We start from the raw sequence: 22,173 nt of genomic DNA on the forward strand, positions 1-22,173 counted from the left end.
GGAGAATGGAAGAGCCTGGGAGCAGCAGCAGCAAACTGCCAATGGCTTAAGCCCGTCAAAGAGCACTGGAGTTAAGAGAGAATCATCCGTCATACATTTCAGTCCTGCTGAACTGTGTGCTACCTTGCATAGTTTCATCCTGCACATTCATTCGCTATGAACTCAAAGCTCTGAAGGTGATGTTTGTTGGTCCAAACAGCAGTTGCAGCCTTGCTCAGAGCCAGCTGCTAAGCCAATGATGTTACCAAGCACAGACGGCTCACATGGAACAAAGATCAGAGCCTGGGAGCAGAATGGATAGCTGGGAAGGGAGCACTACCAATATGCCCCCAAGGAAGAGGAAATGGCTAGAAGATTAGATCTGTTACACACAGAGAGATCAGCATAGATGCAACAGGCAGTATACTCAGACAGTCACTGAGAGGATCAAAGGGGGACTGCCTGGTCTTGGAGGCAGCCATGACCCAAGATCCCCAGAGTGACTCACAGCCTACAAAGAGGTCGGACACACCAGTAGCCCAAAGTAAAAAAGAAAGATGATGGTCTCCATCTCCTCCCCTAGTGAAGAAGGGGCTGTGATAGAAAAGTGGCCCTCTCTATTGGGAGAAGCTTACAGAGATCAGCCAGGGTGTTCTCACATAACTCTACTACTAAGCAAGGGTTATGCGAGGGTTGTTTAATTCTTGAATAACACACAATGGCTGGGTTTGCACAAAATGGCGAACACCCTTACCACCCCAAGCAGGGGTTGCGTGTCTGAAATGGAAGCCACATGTGCCCGGCACATGCCATGGCTCATCATGGGTTAAATAACCCACAATTAGCTGCCCATTATATCAGCCTTCCCCAGCCTGATGCCCTCTGGATGTGTTGGACTACAACTACCACCATCCCCAGGCAGCGTGCCCAATAGTTGGGGTGATGGGACTTGTAGTCCAAAACATCCAGAGGGTGCCATGCTGGGGAAAGCTGCATTATAGTCAAGTGCAGAGAGGGGGGAGCCATAATCAGCAGCAGCAAGTATATTCTGGCAGAAGGAAATTCACTCCATCAGAGCTGGGAGCAACTTCATAGGTTTGCAGCCACTTCGTACTGACATGTTATATCAGACGCACACTTGACACCCATCTTTTTTCACCTGGTCAACTCAATACAGTGTACAGCTGTTCAGTACATTAGGCCTGCCCTTGGTCATGGGTTGGAAGCTTCAGCCCATTAGACTAGTAGTCCAGCATCTCCACTGGCTGCCTAATGTCTCTGGCAGACCCAAAGCAAGGTGACAAGTAGAACCTTAAATCCCATGTTTCTGAGACACCACTGGTCCCATTGCAATGGCAAATATCAAACACACCCTCCTCCTCAACGTACCGTCTACCGGCATGCCACGGTACAGTGGGGTAGAGCACATGCTTTGCAGAGGGACGGTCCCAGGCCCAAATCCCTGCATCTCCTGGAAAGCAATTTCTGCTTTCGTCTTTGATGAGCCACAGCCAATCAGGGTCAACAGTACTGTGGCTAGATGGACCAGTGGTCAAACTCTGAATAAGGCAAACCCACATGTTCTTTCCAATCCAAAAAATGACAGAATGATCTCAATTCGAATTCAAGGTAAGCCATTTAACATCACAGTGATCCAAATATACGCCCCAACCAGATGCTGATTTCACAGATGCTTAAAAAGCAGAAGTAGATCAGTTCTATGAGGATCTGCAGCACCTACTGGTGTTATTTTGCTAGGGAAAAATAAGATATTATTTTGCTAGGGAAAGTGGAAGGCAAAAGTAAGAGGGGCCGACCAAGGGCAAGATGGATGGATGATATTCTGGAGGTGATGGGACTCGACCTTGGGGGAGCTGGGGGTGGCGACGGCCGACAGGAAGGTCTGGTGTGGGCAGGTCCATGAAGTCATGAAGAGTCGGAAGTGACTGAACGAATAAACAATGAACGTGTTCTTTGGGGAACTGAAAGGCCATCACAATTCCTGCTGCCTGGACACTCACCAAGTCAGAGTTTAAGTATCTTCTAGAATCTACAAAAGGTTTTCTTTTGGCTGGCTTCTAACAGACAGGGCAAGGGGAGGGGCAGAGTTTTAAGACCGTCTAAGCACTCGTTATTTACAAAGATTCATAGAATAGTAGGGTTGGAAGGGGCCTACAAGGCCATCGAGTCCAACCCCTTGCTCAATGCAGGAATCCAAGTCAGAGCATCCCTGACAGAGGGCTGTCCAGCCTCGTCTTAAAGGCCTCCAGTATGGGAGAGCCCACCACTTTCCTAGGGAATTGGTTCCATTGCCGTATTGCTCTTACAGTCAGGACGTTTCTCCTGATGTTCAGCCGGAATCTGGCTTCCTGTCACTTGAGCCCATTATTCTGTGTCCTGCACCCTGGGAGGATCAAGAAGAGATCCTGGCCTTCCTCTCTGTGACAACCTTTCAAGTCCTTGAAGAGCGCTATCATATCTCCCCTCAGTCTTCTCTTCTCAAGGCTAAACATGCCCAGTTCTTTCAGTCTCTCCTCAGAGGGCTTTGTGTCCAGTCCCCTGATCATCTTTGTTGCCCTCCTCTGAACCCTCCCCAGTTTGTCTGCATCCTTCTTAAAGCGTGGTGCCCAGAACTGGACACAGTACTCCAGATGAGGCCTAACCAGTGCTGAGTAGAGGGGAACTAGTACTTCCCGGGATTTGGAAGCGAGGCTTCTATTAATGCAGCCCAAAAGAGCATTTGCCTTTTTTGCAGCCACATCACATTGTTGGCTCATATTCAGCTTGTGATCGACAACAATTCCAAGACCCTTCTCGCTTGTAGTTTGGTTGAACCACGTATCCCCCATCTTGTAACTGTGCATTTGGTTTCTTTTTCCTAGGTGCAGAACTTGGCATTTCTCCCTATGAAATGTCATTCTGTTGTTTTCTGTCCAGCGCTCCAGTCTATCCAGATCACTTTGAATTTTGTTTCTGTCTTCCAGGGTATTAGCTGTCCCGCCCAATTTGGTGTCATCTGCAAATGTAATCAGCATTCCCTGCACCTCCTCCTCCAAGTCATTAATACAAATGTTGAAGAGCACTGGGCCCAGGACTGAGCCCTGCGGTACCCCACTCGCTACCTCTCCCAGTTGGAGAAGGTCCCATTGATAAGCACTCTTTGAGTCCCATTCTGTAGCCAACTGTGGATCCACCGGATCGTTGTTTCATCTAGTCCACTTTGAGCTAGTTTGCTCATCAGGAGATCATGGGGCACTTTGTCGAAAGCTTTGCTGAAGTCAAGGTATATGATGTCTACAGCATTCCCACGGTCTACAAGAGAGGTTACTTGATCAAAAAATGAGATCAGATTTGTCTGGCAGGACTTGTTCTTGACAAATCCATGTTGGCTTCGAGTCATCACGGCATTGTTTTCAAGGTGCTTTCAGATGGATTGCTTTATCATCTGCTCCAGAATTTTCCCAGGGATTGATGTCAGACTGACTGGTCTGTAGTTCCCAGGTTCCTCCTTTTTACCCTTTTTGAAGAGAGGGACAGCATTAGCCCTCCTCCAGCCATCTGGCACTTCACCCGTCCTCCATGATCTCACAAAGAGAATAGACAGCGGTTCTGAGAGTTCTTCTGCCAGTTCCTTTATTACTCTAGGATGCAGTTCATCTGGCCCTGGAGATTTGAACTCATTCAAAGTAATGAGGTGTTCCTTGACCATATGCCTATCCATCTCAAGCTGCAATCCTGCCCCTTTGGCCTGTACTTCGCCTTTGCCAGGGGGCTCCTAGACCCTCTTTTGGGAGAAGACTGAGCCAAAGTAGGAATTGAGCACCTCTGCCTTTTCTTTGTCATCTGTTATCGTTTTGCCATCCTTATTTAATAGCTGAACAACCATTTCTTTCCTCTGCCTTTTACTATGCACATAGCTGAAGAAAGCTTTTTTGTTGTTTTTAGCATCCCTCGCTAACCTCAGCTCGTTCTCAGCTTTAGCCTTCCTGACGCCATCCCTGCAATTCTGTGCTACCTGCCTGTACTCTTCCTTTGTTACTTGGCCTTCTTTCCACTCCCTATATGTGTGCTTTTTTGTTTTCAGATCATCCCTAAGCTTTTTGTGAAGCCACATTGGCTTCTTCTGTTGTCTTCCACCTTTTCTTCTTGTTGGAATGGTTTGTAATTGTGCCTTGAGAATTTCCTTTTTTAAAAGCTCCCACCCATCTTGGACTCCTTTTCTCGTTAGCGTTGCTTGCCATGGGACCTTACTGATCATTGTTCTGAATTTATTAAAATCAGCTTTCCTAAAATCCAGGGTACGCATCTGACTACACTTGGCTTTTGCTTTCCTTAGAACCAAGAACTCAAGTACAACATGGTTGCTTTCCTCCAGAGTTTGTGTAACTGCTACTTTATCCACCAAGTCTTCTCTGTTGGTTAGGATCAAGTCAAGGAGAGCCGATCCTCTAGTTCCTTCCTCTACTTTCTGTAGGAGGAAGTTATCCGCCACACAAGTCAGGAATTTCCTGGAGGGGCCATGTTTTGCAGAATTTGTCTCCCAACAAATATCGGGGAAATTGAAGTCCCCCATTACTACTACATCATGCTTCCTTAAAACATTGGCTATTTGCTTGTCAAAGGTTTCATCCTCATCTTCTCCTTGGTTGGGTGGCCGGGAGTAGACTCCGACCACCAGGTTCCTTTTATTCTTTGCTCCATTTATTTTGATCCAGATGCCCTCGATGGGGCTACCAAGCTCATCCTCCGGTATTTCTGTGCAGAGATATGTACTTTTCACATACAGTGCAACCCCACCTCCCTTTATGTTCCTCCTGTTCTTTTTGAACAAGTTATATCTTTCAACTGCTGTATTCCAGTCATGAGAGTCATCCCACCAAGTCTCAGTTATACCTATCAAGTCATCATTTCCCTCCTGTATTAAGAGTTCAAGTTCGTTCTGTTTCTTTCCCATACTCTGGGCATTAGTATATAGACATCGAAGACCATGTGCTTCATAGTCTGGCTTTCTTCCTACATGTGTCTGAAGACTATGATTGGGCGCTATCGGAGCTGTTATCTCCGTTGCAGTGCATGCGCCTACGTCCACTGTTACCCCCAACATTACATCACCCTTTCCCGTAGGATTCAGTTTAAAGCCCTCCTGATGAAGTTCTTCATGCTGTGGCCAAACACATTCTTCCCGGCCTTTGTGAGGTGCAACCCACCCCTTGCCAACAGCCCATGCCTTTAACATTTATACCTGGCCTGTTTCCTGGGGATAGGGAAGGTGACAGATAGGTTTTTATTTTAAAGCCTGTTGTTTATGACCACAAAGGAACTGCCCTCTTGCTTCCTGGTGAAATGATTACAAATATGTGAAAATTGTCTCTTTTTGCTAGGCTTGATTTGTCCCATTTGTCTAAACCTCCCTCAAATATTACCAAGAGAGGAGGAGGGACCCCATGGATAGGCACAGACCTCATGGGCCACAGAATGAGGGTGCACAGGAGAGAAAGAAAAGTGGTGGATGATCGGAGTGGCAACCCTGATGGCTTGGCTTCCAGTTTCAGTGCCTCACCAACAGGGGAAGTCTTGAGATGGCTTTAAAGGCACGTTGGCGAGCACACGAGGCGTGTTGTATGTATGTGTGGTGGATTCCAAGTCATTTTGGTTGGTTAGAGAAGTCAGTGAGGAAGTCCTCTCACCAACTGCAGGAAAATGGCTCGTCCAGGAGAACTGAGCAGCATAGGAACTGTGCTGCCAACCATAAGGCTACTACCCACAGTCCTCTCCCCCATTTCAGCAGATTGTTTAATCAAAAGTTATGCTTTTAAAGACAAAGACAGCCATAAGACAAACCCGCCAAAATCCACAATTCTGCATACCTTTAATAGGACCATAGAATCATACAATCATAGAATAGTAGGGCTGGAAGGGGCCCACAAGGCCATCGAGTCCAGCCCCTGCTCAATGCAGGAATCCAAGTCAGAGTATCCCTGACAAATGGCTGTCCAGCCTCGTCTTAAAGGCCTCCAGTGTGGGAGAGCCCACCACATCCCCAGGTAATTGGTTCCATTGTCGTATTGCTCTTACAGTCAGGAAGTTTCTCCTGATGTTCAGCCGGAATCTGGCTTCCTGTCACTTGAGCCCATTATTCCGTGTCCTGCACTCTGGGATGATCAAGAAGAGATCCTGGCCTTCTTCTTTGTGACAACCTTTCAAGTACTTGAAGAGTGCTATCCTATCTCCCCTCAGTCTTCTCTTCTCAAGGCTAAACATGCCCAGTTCTTTCAGTCTCTCTTCATAGGGCTTTGTTTCCAGTCCCCTGATCATCTTTGTTGCCCTCCTTTGAACCCTCTCCAGTTTGTCTGCATCCTTCTTAAAGTGTGGTGCCCAGAACTGGACACAGTACTCCAGATGAGGCCTAACCAGTGCTGGGTAGAGTGGAACTAGTACTTCCCGGGATTTGGAAGCGATGCTTCTATGAATGCAGCCCAAAAGAGCATTTGCCTTTTTTGCAGCCACATCACATTGTTGGCTCATATTCAGCTTGTGATGGACAACAATTCCAAGATCCTTCTCGTTTGTAGTGTGGTTGAACCACGTATCCCCCATCTCGTAACTGTGCATTTGGTTTCTTTTTCCTAGGTGCAGAACTTGGCATTTGTCCCTATGAAATGTCATTCTGTTGTTTTCTGTCCAGCGCTCCAGTCTATCCAGATCACTTTGAATTTTGTTTCTGTCTTCCAAAGTATTAGCTATCCCACCCAATTTTGTGCCATCTGCAAATTTGATCAGCATTCCCTGCACCTCCTCCTCCAAGTCATTAATACAAATGTTGAAGAGCACTGGGCCCAGGACTGAGCCCTGCGGTACCCCACTCGTTACCTCTCCCCAGTTGGAGAAGGTCCCATTGATAAGCACTCTTTGAGTCCCATTCTGTAGCCAACTGTGGATCCACCGGATCGTTGTTTCATCTAGTCCACTTTGAGCTAGTTTGCTCATCAGGAGATCATGGGGTACTTTGTCGAAAGCTTTGCTGAAGTCGAGGTATATGATGTCTACATCATTCCCACGGTCTACAAGAGAGGTTACTTGATCAAAAAATGAGATCAGATTTGTCTGGCAGGACTTGTTCTTGACAAATCCATGTTGGCTTCGAGTCATCACGGCATTGTTGTCAAGGTGCTTCCAGATGGAATGCTTTATCATCTGCTCCAGAATTTTCCCAGGGATTGATGTCAGACTGACTGGTCTGTAGTTCCCAGGTTCCTCCATTTTACCCTTTTTGAAGATAGGGACAACGTTAGTCCTCCTCCAGTCATCTGGCACTTCACCCGTCCTCCATGATTTCTCAAAGAGAATAGACAGCGGTTCTGAGAGTTCTTCTGCCAGTTCCTTTATTACTCTAGGATGCAGTTCATCTGGCCCTGGAGATTTGAACTCATTCAAAGTAATGAGGTGTTCCTTGACAATATGCCTGTCGATCTCAAGCTGCAATCCTGCCCCTTCAGCCTGTACTTTGCCTTTGCCAGGGGGGTCATAGACCTTCTTTTGGGAGAAGACTGAGCCAAAGTAGGAATTGAGCACCTCTGCCTTTTCTTTGTCATCTGTTATCGTTTTGCCATCCTTATTTAATAGCTGAACCACCATTTCTTTCCTCTGCCTTTTACTATGCACGTAGCTGAAGAAAGCCTTTTTGTTGTTTTTAACATCCCTTGCTAACCTCAGCTCATTCTCAGCTTTAGCCTTCCTGACACCATCCCTGCAATTCTGTGCTATCTGCCTGTACTCTTCCTTTGTTACTTGGCCTTCTTTCCACTTCCTATATGTGTCCTTTTTTGTTTTCAGGTCATCTCTAAGCTTTTTGTGAAGCCACATTGGCTTCTTCTGTTGTCTTCCACCTTTTCTTCTTGGTGGAATTGCTTGTGATTGTGCCTTGAGAATTTCCTTTTTTAAAAGCTCCCACCCATCTTGGACTCCTTTTCTCGCTAGCATCGCTTGCCATGGGACCTTACTGATAATTGTTCTGATTAATTAAATTTATTAAATTTAATAAATTTATTAAAATCAGCTTTCCTAAAATCCAGGGTACGCATTTGACTACACTCGGCTTTTGCTTCCCTTAGAACCAAGAACTCAAGTACAACATGGTCGCTTTCCCCCAGAGTTCCTGTAACTGCTACTTTATCCACTAAGTCATCTCTGTTGGTTAGGATCAAGTCAAGGATAGCCGATCCTCTAGTACCTTCCTCTACTTTCTGTAGTAGAAAGTTATCCGCCACACAAGTCAGGAATTTCCTGGAGGGGCCATGTTTTGCAGAATTTGTCTCCCAACAAATATCGGGGAAATTGAAGTCCCCCATTACTACTACATCATGCTTCCTTAAAACATTGGCTATTTGCTTGTCAAAAGTTTCATCCTTGTCTTCTTGATTGGGTGGCTGGTAGTAGACTCCGACCACCAGGTTCCTTTTATTCTTTGCTCCATTTATTTTGATCCAGATGCTCTCGATGGGGCTACCAACCTCCTCCTCCTGTATTTCTGTGCAGAGATATGTCTTTTTCACATACAGTGCAACCCCACCTCCCTTTCTGTTCCTCCTGTTCTTTTTGAACAAGTTATATCCTTCAACTGCTGTATTCCAGTCATGGGAGTCATCCCACCAAGTCTCAGTTATACCTATCAGGTCATAATTTCCCTCTTGTAGTAAGAGTTCAAGTTCGTTCTGTTTGTTTCCCATACTCTGGGCATTAGTATATAGACATCGAAGACCATGTGCTTCATAGTCTGGCTTTCTTCCTACATGTGTCTGAAGACTATTATTGGGCGCTATCAGAGCTGTTCTCTCCGTTGCAGTGCATGCGCCTATGTCCATTGTTACCCCCAACATTGCATCTCCCTTCCCCGTGGGATTCAGTTTAAAGCCCTCCTGATGAAGTTCTTCATGCTGTGGCCAAACACATTCTTCCCATCCTTTGTGAGGTGCAACCCATCCCTAGCCAACAGCCCATCTTCCAGGAAGTATAGCCCGTGGTCCCAGAATCCAAATCTCTCTCGTCGGCACCACCTTCGTAGCCAGTCATTCACCCGGAGTATTTTTCATTGCCTTTCTATCCCTCTTCTAACTACTGGAAGGATGGATGAGAAAACTATCTGGGCCCCAAATTCTTGAGTTTCCTTCCCAAAGCTTCAAAGTCTGACGTGATTTCTTTGTAGCTCCGCTTGGCGGTATCATTTGTTCCCACATGGATGAGAAGAAAGGGATACCTGTCAGTGGGCTTTATGAGTGCAGGCAACCTTTCAGTCACATCTCTAATCTGTCCTCCCGGGAGACAACATACCTGGCGAGTCCACGGGTCTTCGCGACATACTTGGGTCTCGATCCCACGCAGCAAGGAGTCTCCCACTACTACCACTCTTGTTGTTGTTGTAGGCCTGGGTTTCATCGCCTCTGTTTGACTGACCTCCAGCCTCTTGCTCACTCTCATGTAGGTTCCCCTGTGATTCTTCCTCTGCAGGCTGTCCTCCAGTCTCATCCACAAGTACCTGGAATCGGTTCCACAGCTCCACTGCTTCCACTGGTGCAGAGTGGCGTCTAGTTCTTCTTCTCCTAACTGTCACCCTTTTCCAAGGAGTATCCTCTATTCCATTTTTCCTCACCTCAGCATTTCCCACTGCCTCATCTTGCTGTTGCTCTTCAAGCTTCTGGTCTGCCCTTTGCTGCTGTAGTTCCCCCCTTCTGTCCAAGAACTCTTCGTGTTCTCTTATTCCCCGGAGGGTCGACAGTCGCCGCTCCAGTCCACTTACTTTTTCCTCCAGCAGCGTGATCAACTTGCACTTGTTGCAGGTGTAGGCCATGTTGTTCTCAGGCAAGAAAACAAACATTGCACACACCTTGCAGGTCACCACCACTGGAGAGTCTTGTCCTTCCATAGCCTCTTTTCCCTTTTTGTGTCTAGCTTTGTGATTGTTCTAGACTAGCCTGTGCCTGCTCCTCTACTCAGTAGAGGTTAAAAGCAGAGTCCCACTGGTGTGAAAGTGTGTGTTACAAGACAAATAAATGGAAAAAAGTTAGTTAAAATAAAAAATAAAAATAATTAAAAAAAATGTTAGGGGCCTCCCCCTTGACCTCCCCTGCCGAACTCCCCTGGCCAACTCCTGTTTGCTCCCCCTGTTCACTCGCTCTGTTCACTCGCTCTCTGGGAGCTTGCCTGCTTCTGTAGTCCCTGGACCAGCTGGAGCAGCTTGCTCTGCTCTGCTCAGCTGGGAGGCGGGAAACAGACCAACCAACACATCACAACGTTGAACGCTTCCACACTATTTTGTGACATTTTGGTTGGTCCTAATAAAGCTATTTGGACATTTTGAAAATGTTTCACATCTTTGTTGTTCTCCTCCAAAGTCCCCCAGTGTCTGGCTCTTTTCAAATGTGATGGCCAGAACTAATCCAGATGGAGATGAAAGGCTGTCACCTTGCTAACATAGTGTTAGCAGGAGACTTCCACCAGCAGAAGCTGATCCAGTAACAGACACATAAACATTTTGAGTGACACAGAACCTTTCCATCCAAAGGTCAGAAAGGTAGCCAATTTACCCAGAGTGTACTTTGAGAAGCCCCAAAGAATCAATTTTTAGTTAATTTCAAATGGTGCTTCTAACAAGGTGTGCTCTGCATGAGATGAGAAGGCTATCCTAAGCACACTTCCTTGGAAGAAAGTTCCAGTGAATACCCATAAATACATGGAAGATTCAAGCAAAAACTGCTTTAAGGGTGAAGTGGCCTCACCATGAAAGCCATAAAAGCACACACAAGGAACAAAGCATTAGATGGTATAGGTGTCACAGAGGCTTTTAACTTCCTTGCTGTATGATCTTGGCTTCTTCAGTCATAACAGCTTGTAGGGATGCTGGCTACAGCCTGCACTTACACTGCATCAGATGTTGGGGGAAGCCCACCATTGCACTTTAAAGGCGAGAGGCAAGCAGCTCTTGCCTGACACCCTCCAAATGTGCTAGACTACAACTCCCAGCACACTCAGTGGATTAGCTAGCTGGGGATGATGAGAGTTGTAATCCAGCACTGTGGAGGGCACTAGGTGGGGGCAGACAGTGGTAGCAAGTGCCCTGGGCTTACAGTGCCTCCTTTGTTTTAAAAAACAACAACACCTGAAACCTCGATTGTTTCATCTTGCAGGTGCTTTCTGCATTATTGTTTCCCTTCAAAGCCTTCAAAGCCAGCCTGAGTGCACAAGCAACCCAAGCAGAAAGGTTTTCAGAAGGGCCTGTAAAGCAAACAATTTAGGACAGAGAGGAAATTCCCACAAATGCAATGTCATAGAAAGCATGTTTGGAACAACAGACTTAGCATTTTCCTTCACCCTTTTAATTACTGGGATTTCAAATGGATTTTAACATAGTTCATTCCTTTTTGTTAAATTTCTATCCAGCCCTTCCACTAAGGAGCTCCGGGTGACACTGCAGCCCTACAACCACCCTGTGAGGGACACTGGGCTAAAAGAGGAGATTTTGCCAAAGCCATCCATCGCTGAGAGAGCCTCAGAGCCAGCCCAAGCATGTTTACTTGAAAGTAAGTCCCATTGCTCTCAATAATATTTAGGATACTGAAATCTATGCACACTTACCTAGATGTAAGTCCCACTGAAACCAGTAGACACGCAGAGAATTGTGCTCTGAGAGTCCTGCACAATTCAAAAGGGCAACTATCCTTCTCCAACCATTCAACAACACCACCCTTCAAGCATTCATAATCAGCCCTTGGCCAGAGAAGCTTGATTTGAAAATTTTGGCTCTTCTCACCTCCAGGGAAAAAAATTCAAAAGGACAAGGACTGCAGGCAGCTGTAGATGATCTGAAGAAGTAAAGACTCAAAGATTGCAGTAATTGGGGGGCGGGGGGGAACCACCACGATGGGGTCGAAGGGGGCTGCCACAAAGGCAGGAGTGTAGGTTTGGGGATTTAGGATCTTCAGCATCATCCAGTGTAGCATTTTCAAAGTGCTTCACGTGCCTTGTCTAGTTGTAAGCCTTATAACCCTGTAAGGCAATTATCCCCCATACTGCCGATGGGTGGTGCTGAGATTGAGAGAGTGGCTTCTCTAAGGCCACCGAGTGAGTTCATGGGATTCTAACTAGGGACTTCCTAATTCACAGCCCTGTCTCTAAGCCACTACACAACACCAGCTCTGAAAGACCTGATTGGTCTGCCCAAGGGCACATGGACAAATTCCTGGAGGATAAGGTTATCAATGGCTAATGGTCCTGAGGGCTATATGCTACCTCCTCTGTACACCAGTTGCTGGGGAACATGGGCAGGAGGGTGCTGTTGCACTCATGCCCTGCTTGTGGGTTTCCTGCGGGCAGCTGGTTGGCCACTGTGTGAACAGAATGCTGGACTAGATGGACCCTTGGTCTGACTCAGCAGGGCTCTTCTTATGTTCTTATAACAGATGCCCTAAAAAGTTTCAGAACCCTTCACACAAAGGAAGGTTAATCCTTAACCTGTTTTGTAAATCTGTGACTATACCTGGACACACAGTGCTCCTAGCCAGTGCTGCAAGGGGAAGCGCTTACAACGACCTGGGTCTTTTCTTCTGCATTTGCATGTCACTATAGCAGACTCCATCTCCATACACTCCCTAGGACACTCCTGTATGGCCTACATGCCCTTGTTCAAGCCACAAGAATCCTACTAGTTGTTTTTAAGTTTCTAGCTCTCACAATCTGAGAGCTAGGGGGTAAGAGTAGCATGGCATGCTGCCCAATTCATGACGTGTTCTTTTTAATTTTCATGATTTCATATTATCAAGCCTTTCCCGGACCAGACCCCTTGCTCGTACAAGGGCCTCAAAGCATGTCATCACCCCAAGGCACAGGAAGGAGAAATGGAGGCTCCGGGAAAGGCAAGTGCACAGCCAGGAATGGGCGTAATGGCAGCAGCAGAACTGGGAGGAGCCCAGATATCCCCGCCTCCGTCCTAGGTCAGGGCTCTATGCACTCGACAAGGTTTCCACCACTCTGGTTTTGTCCTAGCTGACTCCATCCATTCAAAGCAAGATATTTTGCTGCCATGGGATTCAGGGATGAACCAGTGAAGCTGGCATATACGGAGTCAGGCCATTAGTCCACCTATCCGAGCCGCTGCATGTTTGCCTGGAAAAGCAGGGCAGAAACAAATAAAAGCCTTTCTCCTCTGATGGGCAGCATCTAGAGCAGAGGAGCAGGCCCTCTTTCAACCCCAAGGGCCAAATTCCATTCAGAGAAGCTCTCAGGGGCTGCATTTCAGTGGTGGGTGGGGCCAAAAATACCAGCATTCTTTAGCATAAAGCTCTTCCTGCCAGTAACTCAGCCTTAGGAGAAGCATTTCAACCTTTTAGAATGGGGGGAAAATACACAAAAGCCAGGAAAACACCAAACCATTTTCAGTCAGGGGAAAGGGGCTGGGGCCATTTGGGAGCCCTGGAGGGCCAGTCTGGGACTCCAGGTGGGCTGGATTTGGCCCACAGGCCTGAGGTTCCCCACCTCTGAGCTAGTGTCTGAGAAGGCCCTCTTCAGTCTTGCTATCTGACATCCATTTATCTGGAAATGCCAGAGACTGACCTTGGACTCTTGTTCATACAAGCCATGGCCCCGCCCTGCTTGCACTGGCAAAATCTCCCCCTGCCCTACCTTCTTCCACGTCATTGCGGCATGCAGCCTCCAACAGCCGGATATTCTCAGGAAACACCACATGCTTCTCCTTGCTCCTCTCCTTTCTCCTCTTCTCCACTTTGGCCTTCTTGCCCTGCACATCCTTCTCAAACTGTGCCCACTTCTTCAGCTGCTGCGTGCGGCGCTTCTGGGCATGCTTCAGCCGCTCCTGCGTGCCCATCCTGCCCACCGCAGACATCTCAGCCAGCAGCTCCAGGTGCTCCGCCATGGCTGGGCAAGATCTGTCCGTCACCTACACTTCACAATCAGGGGGATCCCAGAAGCATTTGGAAAAGACCCGGGCGAGGAGGGCGCATTAAGGATTCTGGCCCCCCATCAAGCATCACTAGCACCTCTTCAGAAGAGCTTGGCAAAAAGGCAATGACTTATTGCTGCACTGTGACTGCTTGCTGAAACAGCAACACCCCCTCTGTTGAAGAAGAGGCCTCCTCCATGCCCATCCCGGAGTGCACAAGAAACTGGCCCTTAAACACCTGAAAGTCTCAAGAGCAGCGAGCCTCTCCCCAGTCAGCAACCATGCTAGTTAGCCAACAACAACAAATCCCAGGTTCCCTCCAGCTTTTGCCTCCCTTGTCAAACCAGGCAGGAATTGGGAGAAGGAGCAACTGACAAGCTGGAAGAAGGCCTTCGGAAACGCCCTCCAAAGGGGTCTTAGTCATGCTCAGGAGATATTTCCATCACCTACTCAGCTTTACTCAGTGGGCTAAGGAGAGAGCAGAGGTGAAACCTGGAGCTGGGCGGGCAGGGGCTTTGCTAGCCTTTTTCCTCCATAACACAGCCTGTCCAGAACAGCCTAAGGTGACTTCCTATTGAGAATAAGACCGAAGCATAAGTCCAAGTCTGCCAGTCCTTGCTAGCTGTTTTAATCCTCAGCCTGTTAAGCCCATGTCTCAGCCTCTGTGTCTCCCCTGTTCAGGGTGCAGCGGATGGGTCTCCAGATGCCCTCTGGAGGGGAATTACTACTGTTCAAGCTGTGCAATAAATCTCGTCACCCAGATAACACCCAGCCGGTTGCCTCCTCTGCACATGAAGCAAGGTCTCAGGACTAGAGAGCCAATGAGGGCAAGTCTCCTCAGGCTGCCAACCCATTCCAAGCTGCAACTGCTGAACAGAAGAATTCTTGCCAGCACAAGGAGCCTACAGCGAAGCTGCACTTTCTTCCAGGGCACAGCTCAAGACTGCCCCATAGTTTTTGCCATGATCCCCCCACAAAGCAAACAGCCCTCAGTAGTTTCCAGACAGTTCTAATCTTGCTGCTGCTTTGGAACAAAATCCTAGGAGGAGCTGTTTCGCTGGGGCCTCGGCTGCTCACACTCTTTAATATGTTGTACGAACCTCCTCAAAAAGGCAGCGGGGTGTGTGTGCCCCTTCTTCCTCTGCTCCTTACCACAAGCAAATTCCTCCGGAACAGTCCCAAAGCCTTCAGCCAGTACAAGGTCCACCTGCTTGCATGCTCCCTCCCTTCCTCTCTTCCCCCGTCTCCAGCTACTCAGGAGTGCAGCAGAACAAACTGGCTGGCCGGGCTGAGCCGCGCTCACTGTAGACTCCTCCCTCCAGCAGTTCTCTCTAGTCACGGTGCCACTTGGCCGCTGAGCTGAGCTTCCAGCCACCCACAGCCGAGCACGCTCCTGGGACTCCTGCAACAGAAGAGGAAGAAAGAAGCCAATCGGAAGGGGGTAGGCAGGGTACAAAGAAGTGCCAGCAAGAACTAACCCCTCTCTCCGCCTCACACGTTGCTGGTTCTGCCCTGCCTTAATCTAGGATTAACCTACAATCAAAATTTAAGCAAATTACTTGGAGCTTTGGCAGAGGCAACTCAAAGCTTCTTTTTCTTCTCTCTCCTGCCCCCGCCCCCACCCCCTGCTGTCTCCTGCTTTCACCACCCTTGCACGGCCATCTTCCATCCATGAGCACCCAAAAAATGTTCAACAGGAAACCAGCACAACTGAATGGTCCGCCAATACACACTGATCACCCTGGCATTATGCAGACAAAGCAGCAAGGAGCAGGAGAAGATGCTCCTGACCTCTGCCTCATCCCCAATTCAGAGAGGTCTGATGGAGAAAGTGAGCCCCCCCGCCCCCCACCCCGCCAAGCCCTTGAGGAACAAAGGCCACTCACTGTGAACCAGGAGACAGATTAGCTGTTTACCTGGAAAAACATGTCTGAGGCCCCTCACCATCTATATCAGATTGGGGGAAAGGGGGGGGGGAGAGGAAGTGAGAGAGAGAGAGAGAGAGGGAGGGAGAGAGAGGCAGCTACCAGTTTTGCACTTTGCACCCCAGGTTAAAGCAGCAGTGCTTGCCTCCAATTACCTAAGGATAACAAACAGTAATATTCATATATAAAGTGCTTTGAACTCTTCCCTAGTTATCTCTCATGATGGGTTAGGTGCCATGAGACTCCATGTTATCATCGATGCAACAGACCAACACAGGTATCCCCCTGGAACATGAGCTATCATCACCGCTGATTATTTCCTTAGCCCTTTTAAAGAGCAATATTTTGCAAACTTTGTCCATGCCATGACCCTGTAAAGCAGGCAACTCCTTGCTTCCTTTTGACAGATGGGGAATTGAGGCGGAGACACTGTCAGGGGCCTCCTGAAGGCCACACAGCACATCGCTGGCTGGTGAGGCCTGGACCCATATCTCCACGCTGCCTTTTCATCACCTCACACTCACATGTGCTCATGATGAAGTACTTGGGCATGAAAACAAACATCGGAGTTTTATACACACAACAAAGTGTTCCAGTGACCGCACTGCATTTACCCAAGCACATAGTTAAACTATGGAAGTCACTATCACAAGAGTAGTAATGGACACTAACTAGGATGGCTTTAAAAGGGGATTAGACAAATTCATGGAGGATCAGGCTATCGATGGCTTCTAGTCATAAAGGCTATACATCATCTCCAGTATGAGAGGTGGTATGGCTCTGCATACCAGTTGCTGGGGAACATGAATGGGAGGATGTTATTTCACAAATGTCCTACTTGTGGGCTTCCTACAGGCAGCTGATTGGCTAATGTGTGAACAGTATGCTGGACTAGAAAGGCTTTTGGACTGATTCAGCATGGCTCTTCTTATATTCTTAAGTTAGTGCTGAGTGGGTACACACCCTGAAGCTTCTCCAAAAGAACACATGTAGTGCAGGGGCTTGATGTGAGACTCAGAAAGCCCCTTGGATTACCAACGAACAGGGCAAACCCATGAATAAATCCACACAGCTGCCACACCACGAGAACACCAGCTACAAAGCAATTTCCAGATGGGCTTCTGCTGCTGCAAAAACAACCAAAAGTCTATTTGTTTATCTTTAAGATGCCACAAGGATCTTTCACACCCAATTTCCCTAACAGTTAGCTCATATAAAGAAAACCTATAGGCAGGATTGTGCATCTCTAATCACACTGTGCAAGGGCCAGACCTGGCACAGAATTCAACATCCTGAACAATCCCAGGTTTCATTTTTGTCTGCCTCCCCACTAAAAAAAAAAGTTTTAAATTGGCTGCAAAGATGGTCTTGAAGCCATTTGAGAAGTGCACAGTCAAACCTTCAAACAGGGGGGAGGGAGAGAAGAGCTCAGGATTTCCATTGGTCATGAGATGGCAGGGGGGGGGGAGTCAGTGTCCTACACTGTACATCTCCATGACCAGCAGAACCAGAATTATGTGAAATAACAGTAATCAGCAAATATATGCACGTTTACACAAATCTATGCAGGTTGTAAAACTGAGCTTTTCTGGCAGCAGAATGTGAGTTATGTTGATGTATCACTTTTATCTTAAACACAAAGGATACATAACCACAAGCATAACCAACACCAGGCATCCAGATTATAACGCACCTTTTTTGGAATAGGAGGTGTAAGGTTATTATGTTCCTGAAATTCTCTGCCTAATATTGTGAGTGGTTGGCACAGACTGGGTGGCTATGTTTAGGCAAGATGATGGGATCTTATTCTCATACTCTTTTGTGCTTTCATGTACCATACATTACAAACAAAAATTGAACCGTTTGCACGCAGCAACCCAACCAAATGTGCCTGCTAACACTGATGCACCTGGAGAGTCCAGGTAGAGCCAGCCAAAGCAGCTGGAATAGGTAACTGAGTCATGCAATCTTGGATCCCTGTCAAATGTCAAAGAAGATGCTGGGGCACACCTCTTGGAGTACACATGGACATCCGAGGGTGTGATCCAAGGGTTGCGCCCCAACATCCACTGCAATATTGCAAGGGATTCTGGGGTCCACCTGGCAGACCACACTCCGCTTCACTGGCGCCCCAAGGAATTGCTGGGATCTGTTGGCACTATCAAGATACCCTGGAAACAAGGTGAAGAGGCCTGTGAACAAGGCTTCTAAAAAAATGTACCTGCTACATTCAGCCATTTTCACAGGACTTTGTCTGCAATGGGGTCTCGCACGGTGGACAGGCAATTCAAATCTGTAGCTTCACCCAACTTCTAATGTTTAGTTATGAGACCTGCAACAGCAACAGGGACAATTCTCCCAAAAGGCCTCATGTTTGCGCTTCAGCTCTTCCCCTCCATGGTAGTGGGGGCCACTGGTCTGGCTTTGAAATAGGTAGCAAGCCTTTCTAGGCAGAAATGGTTGGAAGAACAGTGGTGCATCTAAGGAATTAATTTTAGTTCCTGGACTTAATGGTTCTGCCCCTTTTAGATGGCCATGTGTATTCCTTCAGTTGTGAAGCACACAATTAACATTTCTCCTTGCAACTTCCCTGCCATTCCATCTGCTGGGGGGTCATTTGGGGACCCTGGGTTTCAACCCCAAGGTCTAACCCTAGCTGCACCATTGGGTTTAGGAATGCACAGGCATCCTTTTGGCTACATAATAAGACTGCCACCAGTAAGAAACATTACGTCACTTCTGCCCCACCTCTCCAGTCAGGCAAGTCAGGCAACGCTTCTCCTTCCCATCTGGCATTATTCCAGCCCCATTCCATGCCGGGGCGCTCACGAAACCAGCCTGGGGTGAAGTATGCAGGAACTCCCTGAGTCTCCTTGGAATAAAGAATGCAAAGAATCGTGCCAAGAATGGGAGCAACTCATCAAGCAATTACTGTGCAACTTGTATTCAAAAGGCATACAAACAAAACTTAAAAGCTCCAGAATCTATATGAAATACCTTTATTAGGCCCACCAAAAACATTACATAAAATGTGCAAGTGTCTGAGATCTCCCGATCTCTTCATTCGGGAAGATGTTCCAAAAAGCAGGTTTGTTGGGGGCAGGAGCAGAGGGAGAATGAGGAATAAAAAACCCCCGACTTGATGATGAAGTCAATATCTGCACTTCCAGAGTCCCAAGATGTAGCATGGGACAAGGGGTCTTCAGACATTCAAATTAGGCTCTGCAGGTCACGTTATGGTTACAAGTTGGAGCTGGAGCTGCCTTTGGGGTTACAAGAAAGGGGGAAATATTAGATCCCCATTTGGAAATATAAGATCTAGCTGTTACTCAGATGTGTTTCCATCCTGGGCAAGGCACACAGGTCCATTTTACCCACGGACTTCAGAGAGAAACTAGTCAGTCACTATGATTCCACCATCGCTCTTAGGGTTTTTTTCCTTCCAATCCTCCCCTTCCCCACCAATCCTGCTTTTTGTAACATTCTGCCTAATGAAGAGATCTGGAAGTCTCAAAAGCTTGCACATTTTTGCGATCTTTTGGTTGATCTAATAAAGGTATTACAATAATATGGATTTTGGATCTTTTTTCTTTTCGTCAACATAGCTACCTTTGTTTGTTTTTTTAAACTTCATGCATTATTCAACTAACATGTGTCCAATAATTATTTTGAGGGGGGGATGACACATGACCATAGTGAATGCAGAGCAGCACGAGATTCCACTGGAGGGGGTGGGGGGGACTGCTACAAGCTCTGAGTCTTCCCTCCTCTCTCCAAGGACAAGAAGCTCCAAACACACACCGGTCGCCAAGCCTCATTTTGTTCAGAGACCAATTTGCAGCTCAGACACCTATGAGCTTTTTTGCACCAAGAAGTACTGGCCGCATTTGTCCCCACCAAGCTGGTCTCCTTCTGAAGGAACCAGAGGTAGCACACTGCTGGTCAGCACTTCCTCCTCCGCACAGTAATTCACATGTCAGCACTAACTGCCCAGAGCAGAGAAAACTTTTAGGACCAGATCTATTCAAACTTCTAAAAACCTTATTGGTCAAACAATAAATGCGCGACTTGACTGAATGAAACTGGAAGCTCCACACACAGCTCACAGGTGCCTCGCGCAAACCAGGACAGCTCCAGCTGCACAGCAGAGCCACCTTCAGGAGCGCCAGCTGTAGAACAGGCAACCTCTAGTTTATGTTCAGTTACCTGACCAAGCACACTCCCACTGGGCTGGCAGATTCGAGATAAGGACTCCCAGAGGTGAGAACCAACAATGAAATGCAGCACGAGGAGCAAAGGGCACCCTTCCAAGGCCTCTTGCCTGCCACTGGAGGCATCTGCTCAGGAGCTGCCGCTGCTGAATTCCTCTGCACTGAATGCTGAGCAGCGGCAGCTAGCAGTGTGGTGCAACCTTCCCCAATGGCCATGCTGGGACCTGGGGTCAAATTCCAACCCCCAGCTATAAAGCCCGCTGGCTGGCCTCAGGCCAGTCGCCTTTTCTTCCAGCTTAACCATCCTCACCGGGCTGTTGGGGGCTATGATAGGAGGAGAACTGTGTACACTATCCTGAGCTCCTTGGAAGAAAGGATAATAAAACACCCATAATAAATAAATGGAATCAATAGCACGGTCCAGCGAAGCGCTAGATCTGGACTCAAATCCAGTCCCAGCCATGGAAAAATGAACTCCCTCTCCTGCCTCACCACTCTCACAAATGACGGGCCGTTCAAAAGCCCACCTCATGCCGTCTTAGATAAGGAGGTCCAACTTAGCACTGGTTGCTTGTGGACTACAGAAATTTAGATCCTTCCAGCCCCTTGAAGCATGCCACTGCTTGGCTCTCAGCTGGCAACTCTCGGCAGGAGGTCATGGCAGCCAAAGCCATGGCAGCCAGAAGGGCCATGCTCTCTCCTGACCAACAGAGGACCAGTAGCTGTTCTACTATAATGCCATAAAGAAACCAGGCAAGTAGCAAGCTCACAGGGCTAGGATAAGAGGGCAAGACTGAACTGAGAGGACAAGATGAATCACCAGGAGGGAGGTTCTCCGAGTCACTTCACACAGCAACTGGGTTGACTGCAGTAAACATACAAGACGCAAAAGGGAAATATACGTCTTCGAGTATTGCGGACCCAGGATTGGTATATGTCCACTGCTTATTTGGAAGCTGTTTTTCAGGTAGCCAGCTCAGGTCGACTCAGCCCTCCATCCTTCCAAGGTCGGTAAAATGAGTACCCAGCTTGCTGGGGGAAAGGTAGTTAGGACTGGGGAAGGCAATGGCAAACCACCCCACTATACAGTCTGCCAGGAAAACGCTGAGGGAAAATGGCGTCCCTCTAGGAGCCAGTAATGACTTGGTGCTTGCACAAGAGGAACCTTTCCTTTTTCCTCCCTTTTGCACTTTGGGCATTGAATATGAAAACACACTGATATAGTGACAGGGAACACAATTGCCACAGGGAGGTCAAGGCAGCCTCATGCTTGGTCAGTCCTGCAAGGATAGGACTGGCTCCCAACGTATCCTGCAATCCGAAACCTCATGACACACAAGAAACCTCCTGGCTATTCTTGGCACAAAAGGCAATGCCAAAACTCTGGAGGCCTCCAGAGATCATTACTTTTCCCAGCCCTCAGAAGCATATTGTTAAGTTACTTCCTCCAAGTGCTCCATCTCATTGCTTCCATTCCCATTGAGTCCCAGAATACCGCCTCTGAGGACAACAATCCCCAACCTTCCATGGATGATATGCCACTCCAAGGACTCTCTCCTTGAAGAGCAATAAGTCCCAAGTTGGTAAGGCAGTTTCAATATACCTGCCCAGAGAATGGAAAACTGGACTTCCCTTGACATGTTCTTCTAGTCAGTGAGGAGTGTGTATTATTTATCACGATTATTTGTTATTTATTAATGACAAGAGCATGCTGCCCATAACATAATGTTATGTGGCAGCATACAAATGCTGTTAATAACAAATACTAGTAATAAATATAAACTACGTTCTGCTCTAGCAGGCATTTTGCTCTGTAGGTTTTCATTGGTTATGTTTTGAGTGCAGTTACCCAATCCAAGCCCTTGGAAAGGGACAAGTTCAGTAATGGTGGAAAGCACAAGTAATTAACCCGTATTCTGTTCTTCTGTGGATCAGACCCACCACAGGAGAGCATCAAAGATGTTCAAATGGCTTCTTGTAACACAAGGCGTGTACAGGGAACACTTAGCTGCCTTAGAGAAAAGAAGATTATGGGAGGAAAGGGGGCAGGACAGAAACACTTAAATAACTACAAAACTCTTGTTGTTGTTTTTAAAGGAGGAAAATAGTT

At 47.5% G+C, this 22,173-nt stretch overlaps 1 protein-coding gene across 4 annotated transcripts in view; it reads right to left on the reverse strand.

Moving 5' to 3' along the window:
* Positions 1-22,173, reverse strand: part of PPP1R16A (protein phosphatase 1 regulatory subunit 16A) — a 70,374-nt gene that overhangs the window by 41,174 nt on the left and 7,027 nt on the right. For 3 of the 4 annotated variants that reach the window (XM_084854764.1, XM_084854761.1, XM_084854762.1), the window contains exon 2: positions 13,651-15,329. In XM_084854764.1, the coding sequence (XP_084710890.1) occupies positions 13,651-13,900 (250 nt within the window). In that variant the 5' untranslated portion in view covers positions 13,901-15,329. Of the gene's footprint in view, positions 1-13,650; positions 15,537-22,173 lie in introns of those variants that run through there. The other variant, XM_084854763.1, reaches the window with a different exon arrangement.

Source organism: Heloderma suspectum, chromosome 4 (genome assembly GCF_057233095.1).
Source record: "Heloderma suspectum isolate Gila_16-S chromosome 4, 16-S_ref, whole genome shotgun sequence".
NCBI lineage: Eukaryota > Metazoa > Chordata > Lepidosauria > Squamata > Helodermatidae > Heloderma > Heloderma suspectum.